The 20,738-nt window shown below is 48.7% G+C and overlaps 4 protein-coding genes across 4 annotated transcripts; 3 read left to right on the top strand and 1 right to left on the bottom strand.

Annotated features, from left to right (window-relative positions):
• Positions 1 to 1,298: 1,298 nt before the first annotated feature.
• On the bottom strand, positions 1,299 to 2,496 carry F5147DRAFT_651522 (uncharacterized protein; the record flags this gene model as incomplete). Its single annotated transcript, XM_041433545.1, has 7 exons — positions 1,299 to 1,322; positions 1,402 to 1,480; positions 1,544 to 1,603; positions 1,655 to 1,914; positions 1,965 to 2,031; positions 2,068 to 2,301; positions 2,357 to 2,496. 7 exons carry the CDS (start codon positions 2,494 to 2,496, stop codon positions 1,299 to 1,301), a joined length of 864 nt encoding a protein of 287 aa, XP_041294706.1.
• A 341-nt stretch (positions 2,497 to 2,837) lies between these two features.
• F5147DRAFT_651521 (uncharacterized protein) lies at positions 2,838 to 4,512 on the top strand (the record flags this gene model as incomplete). Its single annotated transcript, XM_041433544.1, has 8 exons — positions 2,838 to 2,984; positions 3,029 to 3,274; positions 3,297 to 3,344; positions 3,380 to 3,460; positions 3,510 to 3,632; positions 3,683 to 3,963; positions 4,011 to 4,078; positions 4,112 to 4,512. The coding sequence occupies 8 exons, from the start codon at positions 2,838 to 2,840 to the stop codon at positions 4,510 to 4,512; spliced, it is 1,395 nt and encodes a 464-aa protein (XP_041294705.1).
• A 9,081-nt stretch (positions 4,513 to 13,593) lies between these two features.
• Positions 13,594 to 14,868, top strand: F5147DRAFT_772062 (uncharacterized protein; the record flags this gene model as incomplete). The annotated part of the gene is made up of 4 exons (XM_041441318.1): positions 13,594 to 14,201; positions 14,252 to 14,289; positions 14,368 to 14,776; positions 14,829 to 14,868. 4 exons carry the CDS (start codon positions 13,594 to 13,596, stop codon positions 14,866 to 14,868), a joined length of 1,095 nt encoding a protein of 364 aa, XP_041294704.1.
• A 4,685-nt stretch (positions 14,869 to 19,553) lies between these two features.
• Positions 19,554 to 20,703, top strand: F5147DRAFT_772061 (uncharacterized protein; the record flags this gene model as incomplete). Its single annotated transcript, XM_041441317.1, has 7 exons — positions 19,554 to 19,850; positions 19,901 to 19,924; positions 19,990 to 20,020; positions 20,080 to 20,253; positions 20,303 to 20,326; positions 20,377 to 20,570; positions 20,626 to 20,703. 7 exons carry the CDS (start codon positions 19,554 to 19,556, stop codon positions 20,701 to 20,703), a joined length of 822 nt encoding a protein of 273 aa, XP_041294703.1.
• Between the last annotated feature and the right edge of the window lie 35 nt (positions 20,704 to 20,738).

The following is a 20,738-nucleotide window of genomic DNA, read 5'->3' as shown; positions in this document are numbered from 1 at the left end:
GACATCTTTCAAAAATGTTTAAATCAACCTTTTATTTATTCATAAACATTTTACCAACCCCCAAATCCCGAAATTGTGGACTGTCGGGTTTCAGGGTTCAGGGGTCCCGGAACTCGGAACTCAGTATGTGAGACAACAAAAATATATTTCAAACATGGGTAAGTCAATGTGTTTGTCAATCAACTCGATTGTAAATCAAATTTTATTGATCTCCCCAAATTTCCCAAGTTCCGAGTTCCGGGACCCCCAAACCCCCAAACCTGGCAGTCCACAATTTCAGGGTTTGGGGGTTGGTAAATCTCGGTTTGGGGTTTTGTACTGAAAATTTGACATTTATATTTTTGTGAGTGTTGTGCTTCTGGTGTCCGTGCTTAGAAATAGGATATGTTGCACACCAGGGTTCAGGTGTGGGGTTTTTCCACTTCAGTCCTCGATTATTGGTCAATGCCACACATGGTCGATTCATGTTTTTGTGCTTAGGGGTTTAGATTTGGTGGTCGATGGTAGGTATATGCACTCATAGTGTGCATGTATCCTACGTGTTTGATTGCTGGTGGCTACATCAGCTGTATGTCTTGATGAAATGTATCTAGGCTCACCCATATATGTACCCATCTATGTACAATTCCCCCACGTCAGCCCACCCATCTATGTATTATCCCCCATGTTGGCCCACCCATCTATATAATTATACCCCACCTCGGCCCACCTGTCTATGTAATAGATATTTTATCACACCCTCGGCCCACCCATCTATTTGATATCCCTTTTGTCAGCTTACCCGTATATGTAATACTTTCAACGTCGGCCCACCTGTATATGTAATACACCCCACATCAGCCCACCCATCTATGTAATATTCCCCTACCTCGGCCCACCCATATATGTAATACACCCCTGTCGGCCTGCCTGTCTATATAACAATATTTGCCTTACATCTCTCTTCAGCCCAGCTGTCTATAATATCCTACTCTACATATTACCCAGATGGGCCCACCCATATCCATGAATGATCATATTCCCCCGGCCCATCCGTCAACATCAAGGATATATATATCATTGGCATACATGGGCCCACCCGTCTCCATCGGAAATAATATGTGTCCCGGCCCATCCGTCATCATTGAGAATATACACAACATGGGCCCATAATCTGCTGGCCCGTCTCATACGGGATATTATGTAGGTCGGGTGGCCCGTATAATATGGAATTTGTCACTGAAGGGGCTCAATAGTCTGACAAGTTGCCTGAAGTGGTCAAGCAGCATGTTCATTTCGTATTTATACAAAGGATCCCCTCATCCTGTCGCTTCCGCCAGACTCTGCATGAATACCAAGTCCAGAACCATGTCAGTCAGTAACCCAACTGAGCTGGTCAGGCAGCATATTGCCAGAACACACTGCCAGTTTTGTGCACCCGGCGATATCATTCACAGCATTGTGCAACTTCGGCGATGATAAGGGGATTGACCCGCCATGCCTACAAATTGTTATATGAAATGAGACTGGCATGGCTGTTGTTGATTTGCATGAGCCATTGAACCGGCATCCTGTCAAAACATCCATTTCCAAAATCTCTATCCATATCTCAAAGAAACTATTACTACATGGAGCACATTATACATTATAGCTAACTACTCAGACCAGCATTTACTCCGTTGCCTCTTGTTTCAAATACTTGACCAGTTTTTCAGATGCCGTGATGGCATTAAGTACATCATCCCCTAATGAGGTGTCCATCCTCAGCATAGTGGCCACCACCATCTTTGCCTCTATAACCTTGTCTTCCAACATCTTTAAAAGATATTGGCCTTCTTCCCCAGCCTCGGCGCAGATGGTGGCTAGCTGCTGAGCAATCGGTGTTGACATTGCTTCAACCGATGTTGCCGGTGTGACCAAGGCGTCTCCTTCAAACTGCAACCGGCGTGTGTTAGTAGTCATCCATGCGAAGTAAATGACCTCACCAATTGCGCAAAATGCGCCGTGACACATTCCTTCACCTCATGGCAGTCCGGGTATGTTGTCAAAAACCTTTAATCCAGCTTGATGTTTGCAACACGTGTCCACCAAGCATGGCGATACTCGCAGATGAGGTGTCCCTTAGTCCATGGGCCGGATGGCGAAACCGGCAAACTGAGGAATGAGTCATACACCTCCATATAATCTGCCATCATGCTGAGCTGTTTCATTGACACCACGTCGACAACCTGACAGAGGTGCTTCGACAGTGGTGGGTTGATAGACAACCTGGCGCAAAATGCCATCCAAGGGAGTGTGTAGGCCTGGAAGTTCAATTGACCTCTGCACAAAATTGGACAACTTGAACTTACTTCTATGTCCCAATTGAGATATTCACCGATCGTCCGGCGATATTGTGAGCTTTGTTTTCTCAAGCTCAATGCGAATGATGAGCAGGCGGGATCCGGCATGCTCGAAAATTTGTGTGAAGTCTTTTAGGGTAAATTCTAAGTCTTGTTTCTTTGCAATGGAAGACATGGGTGGGAGAATAAATTTGGACCTCGAAATGTGTACAAAACAGGGTTTAAATAGATTAATGGGTCAGGATTTGAATTCTCACGGTGGGTATCTTTGATTGGCGCTTGGCCACATCTATTGAGATCCACAAAGTCATTGTGGAGCATGCTACTAATTGTGAACGGTCACCGACCATTAAGTGTAAACAGTGGTCCTTGTGGAGAAGGTCCCATCCAATTGAATGTACGGTATCTGTGGTGGACAATGAGAAAATGACATAATCAGCCGCCACTGTGGCCAAATGAAATTTGTATATATTATGTTGTGTTCTGTTTGTCGCCATTCCTCATCTCACTACCACCATGTCTCCAACCAACCGTATAGCCGCCGCTAACCAATCTTTCCGTGATCTCTCTGACAAGATCGAACACATCCTTGGGCAAGCCTGCCGGTTGCAGCTGGCAAATCCTAAGAACCTCTCACTCGCCACCACTATGGGGCAAGCTATAGTAAGTTTCTCTTTTGATTTGTGGCATGTCTCATTGTTCTTCAGACTGAAGTTGTCATGACCCATGGCACTTGGGTGACAGTATTGTCACCATTGATCTTGTCGGCTGCTGCCAAACTACAGGAGCACGTGGACGGCAACAACACTGGGATCAGTACCCCGCCTGTGTGGATGCAGATCCTAGGCGATGATCGCCGAATTCAAGGCCAGCCCCTCTTCCCCACCACCATCCATTACCAAGGAGAATCTTGGTCGCTGTCTCCTCAAGCTGGACCCTCCCAACCACGCCATGTCACTGCTGCCGTTCCTGCAGAATAGCGGGGTCGAGGAACTCAGCGCGGCAAACGTGCCCGGGGTTCAAGTGACCATAGCCGAAGCCGCCTGCCAATCTCAAAGAAGCAGCGCGGCAAGTCCAGGGCTATCATCACCACTGATGATGAGCTTGATGAGGATGAGGTGGCACCACCGCCTAATAAAGTAAGTTGTTAGCTTTTTAAACATGAGCTTCGATTGATGGTACCTTTAGCCAACAGTTGCAGACCCACTGGCCCGAAAATCCAGCCGTTATGTTGAAGTCACCAGCGAGGAAGAAATGGATGCCGATGAAGAGCCTGCCATCCAGGTCGCGCTGAAGATGAACGTCAAGACAGTAAGTTTTACCATATCATTCTTTCGATTTCTGACTTGCCATCGGTACAGATCGCTAATGTTTCAGGCACCGTCTTGACGGAAGATGAGTTTGCTGATACTTCGGCGCCCACATGGGCTCCTCACTGCAGCCAATGTGTGGCCCGCGATCTCATTTGCCATCAGGGCTTCAACAAGAATAACGGCCGGACATTGAAAGTTTGTGCGCTGTGCAGCCACCTCAAGATTCATTGCGGTGGAAAAGGCTCCAATGCTCCCCCAGCCAAAGGCAAGTCCTCGGCTGCCCGCCGGGCACATTCTCAGTCCCGGCAGCTGCCCTTCGCCGATGCAAGGTAAGATAAGATATTGTCTGAAGGGCCAAACACATACTAACTCCAAGTCTAGAAGATCCGGCTCCAGAGGCTGGCCTGTTGGTTGAGGAAGAGCCGGCGGGTCCTGCAACTACCGGTGGTTCCCAATCCTGAGCTGTCTCAAACACAGGGACGATCCTGAGGCCAGCCGGCCCATCATCCATCCTCCCGCCATCCTGTGTTGCTCATGAGCAGGAGATGCAAGAGCTGAAGGTGGAAGTCGCCATGCTTCATATGACCGTCGAGGCTCTGATGGTGCAGGTGGTGGCAGGCAACCAGCAGCTACAAGCTGCCTATATGCGCTTGAATGCGCAGGATATCCGCACTGATCTGCTCACTGGCCAGATCACCCACATTCACCACCTCATCGATCCACTTTCCTTGGTCCCCCCCACAGATCTCGCCGGTGATGGGTCTGATGACTTGGCTGCTGGTCCAGCCAATGACATAGAGGATTCGGCATGCTTGCCAGTCGCTATAAAGACTCCTGAGGCTGAGGAATCTCATGCTTCTGGGGAGCCGGAAATCTAATTGTATAATACATGTTGTGCCATGTAGATATGTGTCCATTTTTGTCATGCAATGTACCATATATACCTACTGTAGTTTAGTGTAAATAACAATTGTTTGTGTCCCTTGTAAATACAACTGTGATCTATATGGAACCATGCTTGCTTCACCGGCATTGTGAGTGGCCATGCATATCATGCCGGCCAGATTAGCCTGACAGCAGCATTGTCATTTCTCGCCTGTTCAATTATGCTTGGCTGCCATGTTTCATTGGCATTGGGAGTAGCCGTGCATGTGCTGCCAGTGAGGCCAGCCGACAGCAGCATGTTCATTTCTCGCCTGTTGAATTATGCTTGGTTGCTGTGTTTCATCGGCATTGTGAGTAGCCGTGTATGACCTGCCGGCGAGATCAGCTGACAGCAGCATTTTCATTCCTCACCTGTTCAATTATGCTTGGCTGCCACGTACACCCAGATGCAATGAAAATTAAGCATGATATCACCGCTATTCTGTTAGATTTACTGTCACATTCACCGGCAACATGGGTTCGATTTCAGGGAATTGTATCTCTACTCATTAGCAGGCCATGGTTACACGTCTCCTCATCATTTTCGGGATATAGTATGACATGGGCCCACCCGCATCTGCTTTGTACCCCGCATAGGCTGACTCTATCGATTCAGCGCCCATCAGCCCACTCATGATACCATAATACATGGCCTGGGCCCACCTGTATGCAGGGTGGCATTTGTCTGAGCCCGTGCGTATGAATGGATTTGGAGCAGGCCCACCCGTGGGCGACAGCACATCCACCGGGCCAACCTCTAGTGTCCAAGCGATACACCAGGCCCGTCCGCCTATCCTGCTGATTGAGATCAGGCCCAGCTCATGTAATAGATTACCGGCGGGCCCACACTTCAGCAACATTATATATTGGCCTGGCCCCCGTATCATCTCAGCAGTTGCCCGGGCCCACTCGCCTGTCCAGGTGACTGCCATTGAGCCCAGCTGATCTGTCACATCACAGGTGGGCCCACCTGTGGGCATATTGACAGTGACACGGCCAGCCCTACAAACCATACAACTGGCCCAGGCCCACCTGCCCATGTCAAGGAAGAGGAATGGGCCCAACCAACGTATCGGTGGATGGCAGGCCCACGCTACATGGACATACATCCTGCGGGCTCGGCCATTGCGATGTGACACGCCGTGGGCCCAACCGATCATTAGGACAATGATGTGGGCCCACTCATATGAAAGGACAGCACATCAGGAGCACCCACCGGACAATATCGCTGATGCACAGTCACATTCTCAATAAGTCGCCAGTTGTTAATTGTGATCTAGATTCACACCACTGTTCGCCTGGTTGACAAATGCCCAATCGCCGCCGGTTGTGCTCAATCTAATTTTAGCAGTAATCACTGCTCGCCATTTTTAATGAATTTATAATATTTGGCGCCAGTGTAATTCATCGCCGGTTGCAATGATGATAATTGCACCGGATTTGACATGACATTCTCGCCTGCCGGTGATGACATGCATGATCCTGCCGGTTGCACATTTTATTTGCATTCACCAGCACAACTTATGTTGTTTGCAGGTCTGTATTGCACTGGTGATCCTGTAGACAGACCTGAAATACATGGGCCCACTCGAAACTCCGGACATACCTTTCCAGTGTACTATGGGCCCACCTCTAAATACAATGTATGTGCATATAGACTCATGTGGGCCCACCAACATTTCAAAGAATATGTGCAGTAGGCCTACTCATAATCATGGGTTACATGGCATACACAGGCCCACCCAAACACAATGACTTACCATGATAAGGTGGGCCCATGGTGGGCTGGCCCATGTCACTTGGAAGAAATGTCAAGGTGGGCTGACCATGTTCACAGGGTTAGGTCACTGAAGGGGCTCGGTTTATATACTACTGAGGACTTAACGGAGAACCAGTCAGTGCAGTCTGAAGCTATGCGAGGCTGTGGACGGAGTGTATAGAAAAGTCAAACACTAGTCTATTGGAAAATAGTAAATGAAGACGGAAATGAGAACATAGGAAAATAAAGGCGGAAATAAAATGAGGTACGGAAAATGAGCATAGTCTAACTGGAGAAGGAATGTACAAAGGGATAAGGCATGGAAGATAGACGCGGGTTGGATCCGGATGATAGATAGAAGTCGGCCAGATCCGGAAGTCCAGAAATGATGTGTGTGGTAGGTCAGGGTCCGGAACATGGGATATGACAGTATCCCCCTCTTAGGGCCGAGCCCACAAGGCTTCTGATTCGGAAGTCCAGTCTGGAGTTTGATGAATGTGAGATGATGGGCGGAGCTTGTAAAAATAGAACTGGACATATAAGTAGGCCGGGGCGCCCATGAGACGTCTAAAACTTTCCCCTTAACTCCTATTACTGCTTAACATGTCTAACTCCACTTCCGGCAACAAGAAATCTGCTCAGCAGCTCCTTCAAGAGAGACAAGCGGAAATAGCGGCCGAAATGGCGCGACTCGAGGCGGACGCTCGGAGAGAGGCGGAGGAAGAGGAACAGAAGTGTAAGGAGGCGGAAGAGGAACAGAAGTGGAAAGATATTGAGGAGACACGCAAGAGGTTGGTAGGATGCGAGTGTGAGTGTATGGCAAAGGCTTTGGCGGATGCTGCGTCGGAGGTAAGTTTACACGCAGTGTTTGTGATTTCTGGAGGTTTATGATGTTAGTCCTCCGGTCCGGCGGATCCGGAGGTTGCATGTGAGATGTGCGTCCTTAGGCGCAAGACTTGCACCTGGGCAGTAGCATCTAAGACGCCTAGAGTGAGTTTCTGTTTTGTCTGGATCCGGAGGTTATTGATTTTTCCGAAAGATCTGGACCTGTGATCAATGCCACGCGTCCAAGGAAAAGTGCGTCGGCAGAAATCCGCCTGTCAAAGCGCTGGCCGGCAAAAACAAAGGCAAAGGCAAGAAACACGTGCGTCCGGAAGGATCTCTGTCCCCCAAGGGCAAGGGCAAGAGACGTCAGCAGAGTCCGGAGGACATCAATGAAGACGTGGAAATAGTTTCCAATCCCCGGACAGTCATTGGGGAGGATCAAGACTGGGCAGAGTATGATGACCAGGCCTGGGTCACAGCCGCCAACAACATTGTGGCGGAACTGGCCCAGACCAACAGGCTGATGGAGAGAGGTGTTGCAGCAGCAGAAGGAAGTAGGGCTGCGATGGACCGGGTGAGTGAAACCATGCTCCAGTTTATGGAGGAGCAGAGGGAGTTCCAGAACCTCTTCTTAGAGGGTCTGAGGGGCGGATTCCAGATGAATGTGGAGGGAACTCCGGAGGAGAAAAATGCTGAGGGGGCAGAAAAGGAGGCTGGTGGATCCGGCGGAGACATGGAGATGGACTCTTAGGTCGTCGGATCCGAAGTCCAGATGTCGGACGCCTAAATAATGTACATATATGCATGTCTTGTCTACTCTTTGTTAGCAGTTGGTCCCGGCTTATCTGGATATGCCGAGTGGAAATCCGATAGAAGTTCTGGCGCATTTCTGAGTTCAGTTGCAAGTATCCAGGAAGTTTCTTCGTCTGTTCCCTCATATCTGGCCCAACATACTAAGTATAGTAGTTGGCAGTGACGTCTCCGGCGGTCAATCTTCGAGTCCAGAACTTCGGAGATTTCGTATTCTGGTTCTCCATCGACTAATACTGGAGGCGGAGGGAATTGGATGCGATTAGGAATGGTGTTTGGAGTTGCGGGTTCTAACTGAGAGACATGGAATATGGGGTGCATGGATCGCATAGTGTCCGGAAGATGGATTGTGAAGGAATGAGTGCCAGGACAAGCAATGATGTTGAATGATCTGAGATTCTTTTCCGAGAGCTTTTTTGATGGTCAGGTCGAGCGGAAGTATTTTGCTTTGACAAAGACTTGATCTCCGACTTTGAAGTCCAGAGCAGGTTTTCGTCTAGCATCCCCAGGTCCCTGATATCGCTCTTGGGCATGGGACATTTCTTCTCAGAGGAATTGATGAAGCTCGTCTAGATCTATAGCATAATCCTGGGCATGGGCGGAGGAGAGATCACGCTCTGGATGTATGGAAATGTTTGGGTGATAACCCTTATTGGTGAAGAATGGTGAGACTCCGGTGGTAGCACTTGGAGCATTGTTGTAAGCAAACTCGGCCAAGGGTAACAATTCCAACCAATTATCCTGCTGATAGTTGCAGTAGATCCGGAGGTATTGTTCTAGGGTTTGGTTAGCTCGCTCGGTTTGTCCGTCGCCTTCCGGATGATATCTGGAAGTGAAGTGGAAGATCATGTCAAGTGCTTTTCCGAGCGAACGGAAGAAGTGAGAATGGTGTCATAGGTTGGGATGAATATGGATTGCTTGGATAGTCAATCTATGACTACCAGGATGGTGGTGAAGCTGGAGGAATCGGGGAGTTGTTCAATGAAGTCCATCGATATAGAATTCCACAGTTTCTCGGGGATGGGGAGTTGTTTCAACAATCCGTATGGTTTGTGTCTCGGAACTTTGGCTCGGGCGCAGGTTGTGCAGGACTTAACATAGTCCTTGACATATGCACAGATTCCGGGCCAAGTATATTCTCAATGGATGATTTCCAGGGTCCGGTTCTGACTGAAATGTCTGGATAGGGGGTGGTCATGTGTGTTCCGGAGTACTTGGAGATGGAGGTCATTGGATTCTGGAACATATATATGGTTGTCACAACGGAGGAAACCACTCTCATCCATTGTCCATCTCAGGTCCGACGGATCCGGAAGATGACTGGAAGCGATAGGGTTATTGGGGAGGGCAGACAGAATGTCCTTATGAAGTTGCTAGACATCCATTAGTACAGCTGCCTGGAGCACCGGTATTGCTAGATGTAATGCCTGGAGGGATGAAGCGAGCTGTTCTGTGGTAAATATCGGCCGGAGGTTGTGTGGATTAACTTGAGCATAGTCCTTATCCCCCTCTTTGGGGTAGACGTCCCAATGTCTAGTTAGGCAGTCAGGCTTTGCTCCGAGTTTTCCGGGTTGGAACCAGATAACGAGGTTAAACTGATGAAGGTATTCCAACCAGCGGGCTTGTCGGCAGGTGAGGAGTTTTGTGGTAGTGAAGTACTCAAGGTTTTTGTGGTCTGTGACAACATCTATCGGCTCGGCAGAGCCTTCAAGGTAGTGTCGCCAGGACCGCAAAGCTTCATAGATAGCTAAAAGTTCCTTACCATGAGTGTCATAATTGAGTTCCGGAGCTGAAAGGGTTCGGGAGTAAAAGGAAACCAGGCAGAGCTCCTGGTCCGGACATACAATAGAAAGTATTCCAGTGATAGCATAATCAGAAGCATCCGTCTCAACGACGATAGGAACATCCAGCATCCAGTGCATAAGCACTGGAGCGGTAGTAAAGGCTTTCTTGAGAGTTTTGAAGAATTTCTGGCAATCCTCGGAGAAATTTCAGGGAGCATCCTTGCGAGTGAGCCGCGTAAGCAGAACTACAATATCCGAGTAGTTAAAAATGAAGTGACAATAGAAATTGGCAAACCTGAGGAATGATTGAATATCCTTAACTTTCTGGGGTTCCGGCCAGTCACAGATAGTCTGGACTTTGTCCGAAGACATGGTAAGACTGGCTGGAGATAGGAGGTAGCCGAGGTATTCTACAGAGTCGGAATGGAATTCGCACTTCTCCGGTTTAGCATATAGCTGATGCTTCCAGAGGCGTCAGAGGACTTCAAGGACATGTTGTTTATGGGATGCAAGGTCTGCGGAATAAATGAGGATGTCATTGAGGTACACAATAACACAGATGTCAAGTATATCAGCGAAGATGGTATTGACAAAGTGCTGGAAAGCCACTGGAGCATTGGTGAGACCCTCAGGCATAACCAACCATTCATACGAGCCATAGCGCGTTCGGAAAGCAGTTTTCCACTCATCTCCTTCTGCCATCCGGACTAGATGGTAAGCGGACCAGAGGTCGATTTTAGTGTAAACTTTAGCGCGGCTCGGAGAATCAAGAAGGTCGGAAATGAGGGGAAGCGGGTAGCGGGTAGCGGTCTTTCTTTGTGATTTTATTGAGGCCTCGGAAATCTACACAGAGATGTAGGGAGCCATCCTTCTTTTTGATGAACAGGACAGGGGCTCCGTGCGGAGAAGATGAGGAACAGAGAAGTCCGGTCGCAATATTCTCATCAAGGAATTTGCAAAGAGCTACAAGCTTGACTGGAGAAAGGGAATAGATGGTGCCAAGGGGCGGAGCCGCTCCTTCTTCCAAATTGATCTTAAGATCATAGGGGCGATGGGGAGGGAGCTGTCCGGCTTTGCCTTTATCAAAGACATCCGCGTACTTGTGATATTCTGAAGGGATTCCGGATAGATTTGGAGGTTCAGAGGAGAGTGTAGCAGAGCGGAGATTGACACTGGTGGGTCGGATGAAAATACTGAACTGGACCGATCCCTCTAATTTGCAGGCCCGGCAAAAGGCAACTGCATTGATCAGGGAAATATTTGGAATGGCGCTATCAGTGGAGGGACTCGGCAGGGTTGTGGAAGGGGTTTCTGCCAGAGCCAGTGGAAATGAGGTCAGAGGGGGTGAAGGCACTCCATGAGGAATCAGACGGAAATTGATGCTGCCCTTTACCCAGTCAATCAATGGATTGTGTCGGGTGAGCCAGCTATATCCTAGAACGATGGAACAGGATGAGTCCAACGGAGTAACATAAAATGTTTCAGAGGTAACCACGCTGGTCGGAAACCGGATTGGTAAATCTACTGCCTCGGTAATCGTGGCATTAGAAGTACCATCAAACAGATGGAGCGGGAGCGGAGAGATTGCATAAGTAGGAATGTTATTTTCTTGGATTAGTTTGGTTTCTACAAAACAATGGGAAGAACCACAATCTACAAGAGCTGGGAATGGAGAGATATCGGGAAAGGTAGAGATGGAAACATTTGGCATAAGTGAGTTTGGATCGGAAAGGGAAACAGCATTGAGATGTAGCTCCATTGCTCGGGTTGAGTCAACGCAACCCTCATCCTGTGCAGAGTCAGGAGGGTTGCGGACTAATTTTTTGTCTCTTCCGAGACCTCCAGTTTGGCTTCCAGAGTCACCGTGCTAGCACAACCTTTGGCCACATGGGAAGTGGACTTTAGGCAGTCCTGGGCAGTGTGACCGGGTCTGCCGCAGAAGAGGCAGAGCTTCTTTTCCATGCACCTCTGGCGCTCCTCGGAGGTGAGTTTACCATCTTTTCCGAGCTTGGACATCAAGTCCAGAAGTTTGGCGGAGGAGGAAGCCAAAGCGGTTCCGGATTTTCCGCCAGAGTATTCTTTCAGGTCAGAGGTGGAAGCTGACTGCTTAGCAGGAGGGGTGGATGTAGAGGGTTTGGTCTCATGGGAGACTTCTCCCTTGCGTTCCCAGTATCGAGCGTCGATAGTGTGGGCGAGAGTTTTGTATTGGGAAAGCGTAGTAGGTTTCCCTTGACGACTGATTTCGTTCTTGATGTGAGCCGGAAGTCTGTTGTAGAACTGACAGCGCAAAGCTCCATCGCCCCAACCTCGGACTCGGGAAGCTAGCCATTGGAACTCTACAACATACTTGTTGATGCGCTGTCCATCACGCATATAGAGCTATTCCAGCTGCATTTCCACATCTCCGACCGGGTCATGAGGTCCAAAGTTAGTTTGGAGTTCTAACATGAACTTGGAGTAGTCATCCATCCAGTCCAGACGATCTGCGAGATCATCCGAAAGGAGGTCCAGCTCAAACCATTCAAGGGCCATGCCCTTGAGGTATGATTGCGCGAAGTTGACCTTAGTTCGGCCGGTATGGAAAGATTTTGGCTTAGCTTGGAAGTTAAGCTCACATTGCACAAAGAACGCCCGGAGCTTCTGGGGCTCAGTGCCATCGAAGGTATCTGGTTCTCAGACTTTGACTTTGGAGTCACTGGATGAGGAAGATTGGCGGTTGTTACACGCCAGGTTATTGATAGCTTGGGATAGACGGAGGAAGACCAGGTCCTGCAGACCTAGACCTTCGTTTTCATTGTCGGTCGGGTCTTCTGGAGGATCATCATCCGGATCACCCCCACCATCTCCGGGCAGGTTACCGCCTAGAGGATACTCATCGTCGGAATCATTGTGCAGAAGATTTCCGGCGGGTGTGGGTGTAGGGGTAGTCAGATGTGGGCGGTTCATGAGGTGGGAGATGCTGGAGGCAGCACCTTGCGCACTGGCGCGGCACTGAGAGAAACTGAGGAAGGCATCGACTATGGGAGTAGAGTCCCATCGGGCGGTTACTAAACCCGCCACGTTGAGAATGGTCTGCACCCATGTAGGTGCCATGAAAACAGATGTAAGTATACTCAGTAAGGTGTGAGTTCGAATATACTGTTAAGAATGTGCTCAAGGGTCGGATCCGAAGGGCTTGGCTTCAGCTCGTGTGCTGCGCCCCTTACCCAAGTATGTGCCCCTAACTTCCAAGGGCTGTTGGACAATGTCCGAAGGTTGTCGGACGAGTCCAGAGTCTGATGTCCAATGCGCGGGAATTCCGGCGGACATTCGGGAACGAGGGATAAGACTAATCTGGACGATGTCCGAACTAGAAAGGAAACAGCGGAGGACTACCAGAGGTAGAGGCAGAGGTGAGAAGTCTATAGGAGTCGATCCTAAGACTAGCGGAGGACAATGAGAGGAGAAACTCAAGTCAGACGGAGGAGGGAATGAGCAGAGTCTAAGATAATATTCAAACTAAGGAAGTACAAAGATTCTACAGGGTTTATATACTACTGAGGACTTAACGGAGAATCAGTCAGTGCAGTCTGAAGCTATGCGAGGCTGTGGACGGAGTGTATAGAAAAGTCAAACACTAGTCTATTGGAAAATAGTAAATGAAGATGGAAATGAGAACATAGGAAAATAAAGGCGGAAATAAAATGAGGTACGGAAAATGAGCATAGTCTAACTGGAGAAGGAACGTACAAAGGGATAAGGCATGGAAGATAGACGCGGGTTGGATCCGGATGATAGATAGAAGTCGGCCGGATCTGGAAGTCCAGAAATGATGTGTGTGGTAGGTCCGGATCCGGAATGCAGGATATGACATTACCATGCTTCTTGGCCCAGGCGACCACGCTCCACGAGACCTTAATATATTGGTCAAACAGTGCTATTTCAGCCTCATTGATGCCTTCTTCCGCATCACACTCTCATATGAGTGGGTCGATCACGATGTTGCACCTCATGACGCCTTTGGGGGTGCATTAGAACAATTCGTGCATTACAGGCAGGGAAGCACCATCATCACTGTGTCCTCTGTCAGTGACACTTCCTTGTTTAAAGCGGTGCTGGCTGCTCCCTCCACTGCAGACATGGTTTTCATGACCCCCGGCAAGCTGTGCACATTTTATCCTACACTCACCCTCGAAAATAACGCTATCTTGTCGTCCACAGGCTTCCTCGTTGAGCCTGAGATGAGCATCGGCAGTGTCTGGAGCCAATGCTTTCACGTGTATGATGATGCACGTTTCCTCACCTCAGAGTGTGCTCCAACTTGCCCTAGCCTCTGGCAAAATGTGCGAGATGATGGATCATCTCTCATTGTCCAGTGGGACCACCAATATCCACTCAGGAACCTCTTGCGCAAATCCCACACTATTTGGAGGCTCACTGAGGCTTGTGTGAATGCACATTGCAAATATTGCTCAATTCCTGGCATGTACAGGCTGTCGCTGCCACCAAACTGCATGGCCTCTGATCTGAACACAGTCGCAGATCTCACCTTCCTCATAGGCAGGCACTCATATGTAAGTGGCCCCCTGTTTCATCTGTATCAGACACTGCATGATACCAATCTTGCTTACACCAAAAATCCCCTGTAATAGTCAAGGCTTTGTTGTATGCCATGGCTGTGATGTCCCCACATGTTGTGCCTGTGCATTTGCAAGAGGGGAGAGAGCACATGGAATGCATTGACGATCTTGAAGTCAATTTCTGGGTCAATACTTTGGCCCGAAACAAATTTGTCATGCCGATTTCACGTTATAGGAAAACATTTCATGGCATCCCCGACTACCCGACATTGCCCTTGCCTTATGCATACACCATTTATCACGAGGACCCACAAAGCTTGCCTCCCCCAAATGCTCTTATGCGCGATCTGTTCTCGCGTGCAGGATTGGATCATGGGATCAAAGGCAATGTGCTGGTCATCAAACATCCCAAGCAAGACAGGAACAAGGTTCTGGATGTGACTGAAGGGGACTTACCACTTATTCACATGTTGCTGGATGGGTATGCAGCATTTTCCATCATTGCAGGCGATGCACTGACAGTCGACACACAGGGGTGGGCTGAGCAAAACACTTTGGAATCAGTTTAAGTAGCGAGGTAGGGAGGAATGGATAAGTGCCTGCCTTGGATTTCTTGTTTGTACTGTATCTCTATGTAATAACATTGTGCTTGACATGTGTGTCTTGTGGCTGGAGTATCGAGGGAACATGCCATTTGTTCACTCTCATATATGGACGTCCAACTGTTCAGACCCCATCGATTTCCATTTTTCTCCATGTGAGGGCATCCAAACGATTTTCACTGGGGTGAAGATGCAAGCCAAGCAGGTGCAGCATGTGTGTACAAAACTCAGGTGATGACCTCTCATAGGTCAATCACTGGTACATGGTCGTTAGTTTGCCTGGCAAGGTGTCACAAGCTGATATAGTTCAGGTCTGCTCTAGTACATGAAAGGTATCTCAGCTGCACAGATTGTAATTTCTATCATGGCCTATAGCGTGCGACACCCAACACTCCTTGAGAAGGCCAGGAGGGCAGCTATCCTGTGGGTGTTCCCAGAGACATCTCCCAGAGACTCTGAATGACAGGCTGCATGCTCGGTCACTTGGGATATGAGCATGCGAGCGAACCTTTCTGTATCTGCAAATACAATGCAGACCAACAGGTTGCTAGCAACAGTCTTGATCATGCCTGGATGGCATCATCAGAAAATGGTGTGCAGGTTTTGACGCTGTGCACTCACCACTAAACACCACGGGGCATGTCAGGATGTGCTCAGGAGCATAGATAACAGAGGAGTGACTTTTGACTGGAATATGATGGCTTGCTGCCCGGATTTCCTGACAAGTGGCGAGATGGAATATCGGGGCATCATGAAGTCATCATTCAACTGTGTTGGTGTAAGCTTGGAAAGTGTGATGAATGTGGCACCACACTACCCACCAAATATGAATGTGCCTTGATCCTGGAACATCGTCATCATGTCTTGGACCGCGGTGCTAATCATGTCAGGCAATAGGTGGAGCAGGGGATTTAATTGTGTCTGGATCAGAGTGGCGTGCAGGTGGCCATGAACCCCAAGTCTCCAGGAGGATCGCGGAATCTTGTGATTCTGGTGTCGGTAGGCACCACGGTTGTCACTGTCAGGTTGGTGTCAGGCACTGGTGAGTGACGTGTTTGAAATGAGGGTGATTGTGCCAGGCCATCACTGAAAGTGAGACCAGTACAGACCAGGCGTTACTCATCACATGAGCTCATCACCAGTCTGGAGTGCAGGTTCCAAGGCCATGTTTGTGATTGAAGTGCCACATCCTTGGCACTTACATCTGATGGCTTTGCCTCACATGACGCTGCTACACACAACACTGGAGTTAGCTTGATGCCATCACACGATTGACACTGAGGCCTGTCTATGATTGTAAGTCTGACTTGGGATTCTTGCAAGAAGAAACCTATCATGCAGAATGGAATGCTTGGAGATGCAGTTTGATCATCTTCTTCATGGCAGTAGTGTCTATGCCTTCTATACATTGTTAAATGAGTCTGTCACAGTGAACTGTTTGGCTGCATCATTGAAGAAAAAATAGATGATACCCTCTCACACAAGGAAGGCCATGAACTCTGTGTGCATTGGGGTGGTATCAGTTCTGATCAGTGTTGCATATGTAGACACACTAGCCTTTCAACCTCGCACAATCCTGCATTGTTGGAACTATGTCCATCAGGTCTACGATAGGGTATTCTGTGGTGGTTGTTATGACACATGTGCAATTGTGATAGGTTATGAAGCGGAGTGGTGTCATTGTGTTGCTCTGTTCTGCTTGCACTGTCATTAGGATGCTCGTGTGAGTCCATGTTTTGTGAACATATGTAGGATGAGTTACAGGCCCGGTGTAGAGACTCGCGCCTCTCAATGCGGAATATACGGCCCTATTACCCACATAATTCCCTACACGTTCCAGCTCTTATCCGAAGGATCAGTCATACGCGCTCTCAAGCGCGCGCCCTACGTACGCGCCTCGTTCGCGCGCCTTACACGCACTCGCGCCTTTCGCGCGCGCTCGTGCGCCTCCCCTTAGGCCTTCGTACCCTTGTCCGTCCGTCCGTCCTATGTCCTCGCTGATTTACTGGTGCGTTATTCTTATCCCTTTCACTGAATTGACGTACCTTCGGTCCGATCTCCGCGCTTACATATAGAAAGTCTATCATAGGCTTTAGAATATATTTAGAGTTGATATGGTTACTCGGTTCGGTACCACACTCGCAAGCGCGCCGCATAGCGTAATCTCCCTTCTTAAATAGAGGGAAAGTTCCTTTTAACTGACTTCCTTCCCTTCTCCCTTATCTGAGTATACTGCAAGTTGTATAAGTGCACCTTAGTACTTGAAATCCGATCATACTTCACTATTCTACCATCGCTCGCGCACCTGTTATACTTGAACACTCTCCCCCATCGCTCAAAAGCACGCTTCCGTATACGCGCGCGCCCCTCACATCTTTCGCTCGCGCGCGCCCTTCGCGCGCCTTCGCATTTACTTACTCGCGCCTACGCGCGTGTTATCTTCTCGCGCCTTCGCGCGCCTTATCTTCTCGCGCCTTCGCGCGCCTGTTACCACCCGTCTAGTTGGCGAAGACTCCCTCCATTACATTAAAGAGGAACTTCTCTCAGTAGCTGTCCTTTGGGTCGAGTCGTATTCTCGTATCCTGGTCTTACTGTAGAACCCCCGTTAGCTTTAGCGTTTCACCTATAGTCAAGATTCCTCACCTTCACCGGCAGGTGGCAGCCTATGTGGGACATGTCGCATATGCTGCTGGTGAGCACTGAGTCCACGGGTGGTGCTGGGTACAATGGATGTGTTTGACTGGCCTATCTCTCTGTCTGAGGTGCCCAAAACTATGGGCCAGATCGGTGTCCTGCGCTTCGGGGTGTGACACCCTATGTCTCAGGCATTGTGACACCTCCTAAATGTACATGCCGACAAGTCCATCCATTTTTGAGGGATATGGAATTGAATGGCCTGGACCGATCATAGAGCCTGACTAACTAATCAGGCAGGGCCATCGACCGATAATGTGGACTGAGCCTGGGCCTGGACTTTTGATAAGTATGGTGATGGGCACAGACAGGTAGTTTGGGATCCTAGTCGACACACCATGTCTGCCACATATTTCTATCTTGAAGATGTTGCCAATGACGAGGGAGCCCTGGTATTTCATGTGTTGTCCTGTGCACTGGCCTGGTACTGGCTGCCGAGTCTAACATTTGCTGAGCAGTTCAGTGACAAGGATGAGGGAGGGTCACCTTCACTGTCCACTTGTGTGCTGAACTTGGGGCATCACACCATGAGAATGGGTTGCATGCAACGGCAAGCAGTGTGGTGGTGAGCAACAGTTTATTGAGGGAGCCTCAAAGGCTGCAAGGTATGCTGCACAGGTTGAGTCAGAGACAGTTGCTAACATCACGCTGTAGGTATACAACACAGAGTGGGGCTATACAAAGATGGCTCCAAACTGATATCTTTATGTTGTGGTCTTGCACTGCCTATCTGCTATACTTGCGGGACAAGTGCATTCAACCCAGGGGTCTGCGGTCTGGGAATAGTTTTGGGGGTCAGTGGGTGATGTGGGGTCAATAATCCGAGTGTGGGAAACAATGTCCAAAGGTATAATTATGATGTCCAATGCAAAAGCATCGGGTCCGATGTTTTTCGGGTTTCGGGTTATTGGGTTTGGGTTCGGTATATCAGAAACTAATAGTAACACAATAGCGAGCATTGGGGAAGCGAGCGGTGTGCGCAATAATAATGATAATGGATATGGACGGTGAAGGAACAATGATATTTGCAATGTCAACTAAGAGCTATGAAATATCAGGTTTGACCCCTAAGCGTCGGAGATGATTCTCCTCTACTCAGATGATGATGATGCTATGGGGAGTCCAATATTTATGTAGATACGTAGAAATCCGGAACCCTATAGGCAAAAGTAGTAGCACAATATTTCAGATCCGATGTCCTATGTAATAAGACATGATGTACTGCGGACTATGGGAATACATGTAATAATGCGGGTGACAATGTTAGCGATGTGAAAACAAGTAACTACACACCTAGTGGGGCTAGCGCAATGAGACAGGACATAGGTAGGACAAGTGCATGTGATATCCGATCGGCCGATGCAAAACCCGATGCAAAACCCGATGTCTGATGTCCGATGTTTTTGGGTTTGGTGTGTATTGAGTCGGATATGATAGGGAATGATTTGGGTAATGATTAGCATCCCACATGCATCGGAAAATAGACCTCTACGAGGCCACAAGGACTCCAAGTCCTACAACGCATATTATGGTGCAGTGTTTGTGGCAGTGGTAGCAAATAACTCAACGGTGGATGTGGTGTATGTGGAATCATTGAATGTCGCACATCTGATTGTGCAAGAAGCTGCGAAGGCAAATTATCTCTGTTGCACAACACCTCATAGGACAGATACTGGTTACAGTCAGGATTCTGCATAGAAGTCTGTAACTATCCACACAACATATGTATGATAAACTGTGGATGGAGGATCCTGGGCCGCAGATCAGAACTGGTGAATGAATCATATGCTGTGAGGTGGCAATGCAGATAGAATGTGTCAGCCAGGTGCTGTTGCAAATCATTGAAGATGTCGTAGATCTCTGGTACATGAAGAGGGCACATTTCATCAATTGATGAGGGGTGGCAACAGTGACAAGTTAAATGGACAGGTGGTTGGTATGTCAAAGTATAATTGACACACAATGAGTTCCACAGAAACCTTCAACCTCAATTCCCTTGCTACTCCACAGACGATGCATCCCGGTCCACTCATGGAGACCTTGATAGCATGTGCAAATGTGCCCGATGCCACCAGCTCACAGCGGCTGGCTGCACTTGCTCAGTCCAACAACCCTTGCTTCTGGGACTCCAAAATCCGAAGTGAACAATGGTTTGACAACAAAGGTCTGTGTTTCAGCATCCTATTCCCAGCGATGCTGGTGCTCAATGGGAAACACTCTCGCATCGACCCATACTTTACGCTGCCAACTTTGAGACAGGTATGGTGACCATCATCTGTGAGGAAGCGCTCATCTGACGTGCACAACAGCCTGAGATCAAGGATGTCCATACTGTGAAAGCTCAGTTCGAGCTGTGAACACTGGACAACTCTTATCCAGCAGAAGCTGTCATGTGCAGCAAGAAGGTGGCAAACACTTTGATGTATATTGTGAGTGCATGCAAAAAGATCAGGAAGTCCGGTGAGTTTGCTGCAATGTGTGCCTCCAGTGTCACCTGACGGGCAACATGAAGACAAGTGTGAGGTTATTCAATTCATGTGGAATGGGGGCAGCTCTGGCACTGATCCACTGCATTTTGTGGTGCATACCGAGCCTCTGTTTCCGGAGGCAGCAGTGTCCATGCAGGAGGTTGTCCCAGAGTTTTCCTTGGAGGATTTTGAGAGTGAGTCTCGCATTGCATGGGTGGCCGGATTCTGACATGTGTGGGTCAGACACCAACGTGACATTTACAGGAGGTAAGTATCTTTGGATTGGTGGATGTCAATGGTTTCTGATACAGATATAGATGTTCTCAAGCAGCAGTTCTCAGGTAAGAAGGAGAAAGCTTCAGCCTGCAGTTTTGCAGTTGGTAAAGGCAAGTGCTGTGTCGTGTCTTGGGAGTGTATGCTGATGGGAGCAGAGGTTGATGGCTGGACCATTAAGGGGATGCCAGATCCACAAGGTCATTTTAAGACCGTTGAAGGTACAACAATTCAGATGGTGAGTCTGAACAATGTTGGGTCTTGCAGAACCTAGCTGCTATTCGACCCTAAAGGGTTTCTGGACCAGGCTCAAGGCTCAGAGGAGAGGAAATGTCATAAAAACTGCTGAAGACTTAGACTCATACTGGTAACTGGTGGAAAGGTAACTTGATTATGTAAGCTACAA

This window comes from Suillus discolor (genome assembly GCF_016758755.1).
Source record: "Suillus discolor strain FC423 chromosome Unknown F5147scaffold_18, whole genome shotgun sequence".
Classification (NCBI taxonomy): Eukaryota; Fungi; Basidiomycota; class Agaricomycetes; order Boletales; family Suillaceae; genus Suillus; species Suillus discolor.
Note: the sequence above shows the minus strand (reverse complement) of the source record. Positions and strands in the feature narration are given on the sequence as shown.